Source organism: Nicotiana tomentosiformis, chromosome 1, assembly GCF_000390325.3.
Source record: "Nicotiana tomentosiformis chromosome 1, ASM39032v3, whole genome shotgun sequence".
Classification (NCBI taxonomy): Eukaryota; Viridiplantae; Streptophyta; class Magnoliopsida; order Solanales; family Solanaceae; genus Nicotiana; species Nicotiana tomentosiformis.
In genome coordinates this window covers 14,935,770-14,941,615 of record NC_090812.1, presented here as the reverse complement: position 1 = coordinate 14,941,615, position 5,846 = coordinate 14,935,770, and the positions used below count along the sequence as shown (strand labels likewise).

General features: G+C 40.9%; 1 protein-coding gene across 1 annotated transcript; it reads right to left on the bottom strand.

The window, feature by feature from the left end:
• Positions 1 to 3,213: 3,213 nt before the first annotated feature.
• LOC104113747 (cationic peroxidase 2-like) lies at positions 3,214 to 5,251 on the bottom strand. The gene is made up of 3 exons (XM_009624013.4): positions 4,738 to 5,251; positions 3,890 to 4,052; positions 3,214 to 3,765 (listed from the first exon to the last, which is right to left on the bottom strand). The coding sequence occupies exons 1-3, from the start codon at positions 5,143 to 5,145 to the stop codon at positions 3,347 to 3,349; spliced, it is 990 nt and encodes a 329-aa protein (XP_009622308.1). The 5' UTR covers positions 5,146 to 5,251; the 3' UTR covers positions 3,214 to 3,346.
• Positions 5,252 to 5,846: the final 595 nt, after the last annotated feature.

The following is a 5,846-nucleotide window of genomic DNA, read 5'->3' as shown; positions in this document are numbered from 1 at the left end:
TTGGTGGTATCGGAGTCATCGGGAACTATGAAGGATCGAGGGATCCAATAGTCGTCATCTTTGTCGATCCCTTGCTCCTGCAATTGGGTTAAGATCAGTATCTGTGGTTGCTATTTGGCCTCCTGTTTTTTCTTCGATCCCTTCGTTGATGAGAGTGCAGATACTAGTATCACTTTATTGATTGAAAACATTTCCTTGGCGGCGGGTTGCTCCCCGTACACTGTTTTGACTCCCTCCGATGTCAGGAACTTCAGAACTTGGTGAAGGGTCGAGGGCACTGCCCTCATGTTATGGATCTGAGGTCTTCCGAGCAGGGAGTTGTACCTCATGTCACCATCGATCACATGGAAGTTTTTTTCTTGGATGGTCCCGGCCACGTTCATTGGCAAAGTAATTTCACCTTTGGTGGTTTCGCTTGCCATGTTGAAGTCGTTAAGTACTCGAACTGCGGGCACGATTTGATCTTGTAGGCCGAGCTATTCTATGACCCTCGATTGAATAATATTGGCCGAGCTACCTGGATCAATCAAAACACGTTTAACTTGAATTTTATTCATAAGGACAAATATTATCGGTGCGTCGTTGTGGGGTTGTAAGATCCCCTCTGCATCCTCGTCACTGAAAGATAAGGTCCCCTCCGATACGTAGTCTCGAGTCCGCTTTTCCCTCGTGATCGACACCTTGGTGCGTTTGAATACGGGCCCCTAAGGAATATCGACCCCTCCAACAATCATGTGGATCACGTGTTGCGGCTCTTCTTGCTCATTCTGTCTGTTTGAATCTCTATTCTTGAAATGGTTTGTAGCCCGATCGCTTAAGAATTCTCGAAGATGCCCTTCGTTGAACAAACGGGCTATCTCTTTCCTCAGCTATCTGCAATCTTCTGTTCTATGACCATGGGTGCCATGATATTTGCACATTTGATTAGGATTTCTCTGGGCCGGATCAGTCTGTAGAGGTCAGGGCCACCTCGTTTCTTTAATGCACCCAATGGCCGATATAATAGCTGATGCATCAATGTTGAAGTTGTATTCCTATAGTCGTGGTGCTTTTTTGGGTTCGGCATTTATGTCGAAACCACTCTTACTCATGAGCCCTCGAGGGCTCTGTCCTCGATCATTTCTTATATTCGTTCGACCGGGGTTGCGTCAAGGCCCGTTGTTTCTCTAATCTCCACCGTATGGCTGATATGATCTCTGTTTGACCGTGGTTCTCGGTCAATATCCCTTTTAACTCTGTCGATGGTCTTGTTTGGATAAATGGACCCGGAAGGAGTCCCCAACTGGTCATCCTCGACCCTAATCTTTGACCGGTATCGATTATGCACGTCGGCCCAAGTTACAGCTGGATATTCGATCAAGTTCGGCTTCAACTGTTGTGAGGCTACCAAAGTTCGTATGTTTAGGCCTCGAGTAAAAGCCTGAACGGCCCAATCGTCGTCGACTGGGGACATATCCATGTGCTCCATTTGGAACCGAGATACGAACTCTCTGAGCATCTCGTTGTCTTTCTGTTTTACTTTGAAGAGGTCTGACTTTCTAGTCTCGACTTTATCGCTCCGGCGTGCGTTTTGACGAAGGAATCTGCGAGCATGGAAAAAGAATCAATAGAGTTAGGTAGTAAATTATGGTACTATATCATCGCCCTCTTTGATAAAGTTTCTCCGAATTTCTTCAACAGTACGGACTTAATCTCATCGTCCTCTAGGTCGTTCCCCTTTATTACGCATGTGTAAGAAGTGACATGCTTGTTGGGCCCCCCCGACCCTAGCGATGTGGCAAGTCATGTAGTATCCACCTCATCAAATGTCAGTGCCACGTAGGATTGGATGTCTATTTTAGACAAAATTAACGGAAAAGGGATATATTTGAATCAATAGTATAACGACAGGGGTATATATGAACTCAAAGTATAACGAGTGGTACATTTAAACCTTTTTTGATAGTACATGGATATATTTGACCCTTTTCCGTATTATTTATAGCTCACGCAAATTGAAACTAGTGATGAAATTTGGTTATAGATTACTGGTGACTAAGATCAGCAAACATGTCCCCAAAATAAATGTAATTTAGCTTCTTATATTTCCTGGTTGCTCATTGTGTTAGTCAGCTCTTAGCCTCTCAACTTTCGACAGCAGTTTTAAAGCTATCCTTAATTCACCTTGCTGAACTATCTTTGTCCACGTATTTTCGTGTTCTCTTTCTTTTTGTCAGGAAATATTTGACCTATTGAGTATGTTTACCCTAAAAATGGATAACAATTGAATTTATATGTGGTTTTAAGGACACGTGATTTTACTTGGCACAAATTGAGAAAATATACAAACTGATATTGAAATTGACTGTAAAAAAAAATAAAAGCAAACCAAATGAGATGTGTAGCTTGAGCCCTCGAACCAAATGAAATAACAAAGGAAATATAAGCAAAGTAACAGAGTATTGAAAATCTTGAGAAAAGAGTAGTATATTGCTTTTTTACTATCTGAGGCCCCTTTACAAATGATCAGACCCTCATTATATAGTAGGGGAGTCCTACTCTTGATACAATTCTAAATACAGTAAGGAATCTCATGATAGGCTAATTAATCGGCCTCTTCTTAATACGTGCCGTGATTTCCGCCGAGATTCTCTCCCTAATTGCGGTTGTAACGGCTTTTTTATTTTTTGGCTCGATCTCGATCCTGGCTGATCTCGATCTTGGCCAATCTCGATCTTGATCGGTCTCTGGGTCTTCGAGCTCGATCTTGACCGACCTCGATCTTGATCGGTCTCTGGATCTCGAGCTCGACAGCATAATTTTCGCATCATGGCTCGATATTACAATGATGAAACTTGGACAATCATGGTCCAATCTCGATTAATCATACGAAGGACAAAACTCGATTTTGACCGAGAGTAATTTGCATTTGGTACACTCGTTTAAATCAGACGTAGCTATCGCAGTCGGCTGAAACAACAATTGGATCGGCTACTGTTTCATCAATATAACAGAAAATCAACTTGTACCAGCTAATTAATTTTGTTGAATAGTTAATAATCATCTAGTTTCTTATATTAGTAATTAAATCCATGTTAATTGGCACATTTCCTACGTATGGTATGATCATGTTGCAAACATTATAAGAAATGATTCAAATTGGATTGATGCGCTGGCTTCATCGGGAGGCTCGAACGGTCTGTAACACCATTTAAATCTAACCTTCAGTATACATACTTGAATCAGAGCATAATTTATTGATGCAATTGACTACTGGACACTCAGAATCATCACAAAACACCACATATCTAGTTCTCTACTAAATATTTTTTTCATTTTTGGTAATCCAAAAAGGACAAAGTCTATGTCACTTAAAGGCAGAGCAAATTTTACGAATTTCACCATCAGAACCAGTCTTAACACCAATATTACTCATTTTAACCATGGATTTACCAAACTCCACGCTGAATGTCAACCCAAGCAATCCCCTGACACCCAAGAACCTTTGGACAAAAGTGTTGGTGGAATTATCGGTCCATAGCAGCTGGTCTGATTTCAGAATCCCACGACCACTCCTCAGGTTGGAGAACCATGAGTTGTCAAAACTCTTCTCACTGCCATTGTCTAGTGCCACTCGGTTCAAGCCACCGACACGATTAGGGCACAATGATTTAAGTTGAGGAAGGAAGGTTGGGTCTATGGATGGGTCAGGACGACCAGTGCCGTTGAAGTTATATAGCCTGTCGCTGAAGAAAAAGCAAGCTGTTGTTCCAATAGTGTGGCCCCCTGCCCATAAAATATATATATGTAGATTTATTATAGTTCTTTTATTCGAGAGCTAACTAATAAAAGAAAAGATGCTTAGAGATTTAGAGAGCTGAGGGAAAACATGCATGTATGTTATGCTTACCAACAAGGGTGACAAGATCTTGAGTGGTGAGACCCTTATCAGCAAACTTTTGCTTTTGAACATCAATGGAATCAGAAGGACTTGGAAAGTTATTAACATCAGATGCTGATGATACTCGCCCATCTCTACGTCCCGTTGGTACAGCCCAGCTTCCTCCGTTGCTCTGCACCAATATTTTTCAATAATCCAAATAAGCATCAACATTAATTCAACACACCACAATTATGCAATTACCATTCATAGGCATTATAAAACAACCATAACGGTAAGTTTTCCTCTTGTTTCCCTAGGTCTACTTGCATTAACGGGAAATAAATTATATACGTCTGTATCCATCTAGTGTGCTTCTTTCCCGACATGCTATAGTTTTGATTATCTTCCAATGGTTTTCTAGACCTACAAGAAGTCGTGGCTGCCACTTCCAATGATGTGATCCAGTTTCATTCTTAATTATAGGCTAACTAATAGATCGAACTTATTGGTGCTTCACAATTAACTTAGTAAATGTTTTACGTAGTACGCCACTTCTTTATAACAAGTAAATATGGTTCGTGAACCATTTAGCGCAGGTGAACTTAAACTAAAGACACAAAAAAAAGATCCTGTTCCCGGATGAGCTTAAAGCATAATGAAAAGAGGATATTTTGTATTAAGATATTGATCCTAGCCCCTTTTTCTAACAAAATATCATGTACTAGAATTTGAAGGGAGATTAAATTTCACTAGAAATGTCCCTTAATGTAATATGAAGCATAAGTAGTACATATAACAGTGTATCTTTTAACTTGAAGGCAAAAAATTTGAAAGAAAAATTCCAAAGGTGTAGGAAGATAATAATAACAATTTACCAAGACAACAGCATCACGGGCAGCAAGAGCAAGAATGTCAGCACAGGAGACAACTCCAGGACAAACAGCTTCAATCTGCTTTTTAGCATCATCAATAACCTCGAATCCTCTCAAGCCGCCATTCGCGACGGCATTTTTCTCAGTGTTTGAACCATCAATGAGGATAGAACCATCACAACCTTGTACAAAACAATCGTGGAAGTGCAATCTCAGCAGTCCTGCTGCCAACGTTTGATCAGACTGAAAATGAGACTTCACCGTTGATTGAACGATGGATTCGACTCTAGGACACGTACTGGAATAAAATCCAACACGGGTACCTTGGCCTTGTACCATAGTCATAGACATGGCTAGCATGACAAGAACCGTAATCATGGTTAGTAATTTGCTTGGGGAACTATAACTCATAATACTACTTTTTCAACTATGGTCTTTAAATTGTTTTTCTATGTTTCAGCTATGGTCTTTGAGCACGTAAATTGTGTACTAGCTTTTATTGGTGCTTATTGTTGGGTATACTACAAATCTAGACGTGTATTTATAGGAAATAAAAAATGAATCTAAGATTAAATGCAAGTCCCTGGATGACTAGTAAGTAAGGCCGACTTCTATAATTTGCCTATATGGACTATACAGAATTTTTCTTTCATCATTTTTTGTTTCTTTTCTTGGGGTGGAGTAAGGGTGGCATTTGGGCCGGTTAGGACCGAGATCGGCCTAGGACCGCAAGTCCAAATGGGCGGTGGACCTAAACGGTCCTAACCGGATAGGACCGGGACCGTGGGGAGGTGGGCTGGGTAGTGGGCCGGTCCCATAGGCGAGGCCCGCGAGACCGGGACCGTTTGGGATCGGGACTGGCTGAGAAGTGGGCCGGTTTAAGCGGTCCTAAACGGGCCTATCCGGGCCCAACGGATAATTTTTTTTTTAAAAAAATTTGACTGTTTGTCCATTTAAAAACTAGCCGTTTGGTCTGCCAAAATAGCCATTTAACCCCCCAAACTTTGTTTTAACCTCAAACTTTTTATAATTACACTTTTTCCCTATTTTTCAACTATAAATACCCCATCATTCTTTCATTTTTCTCACAAAATCATCAATCTCTCTCTAAT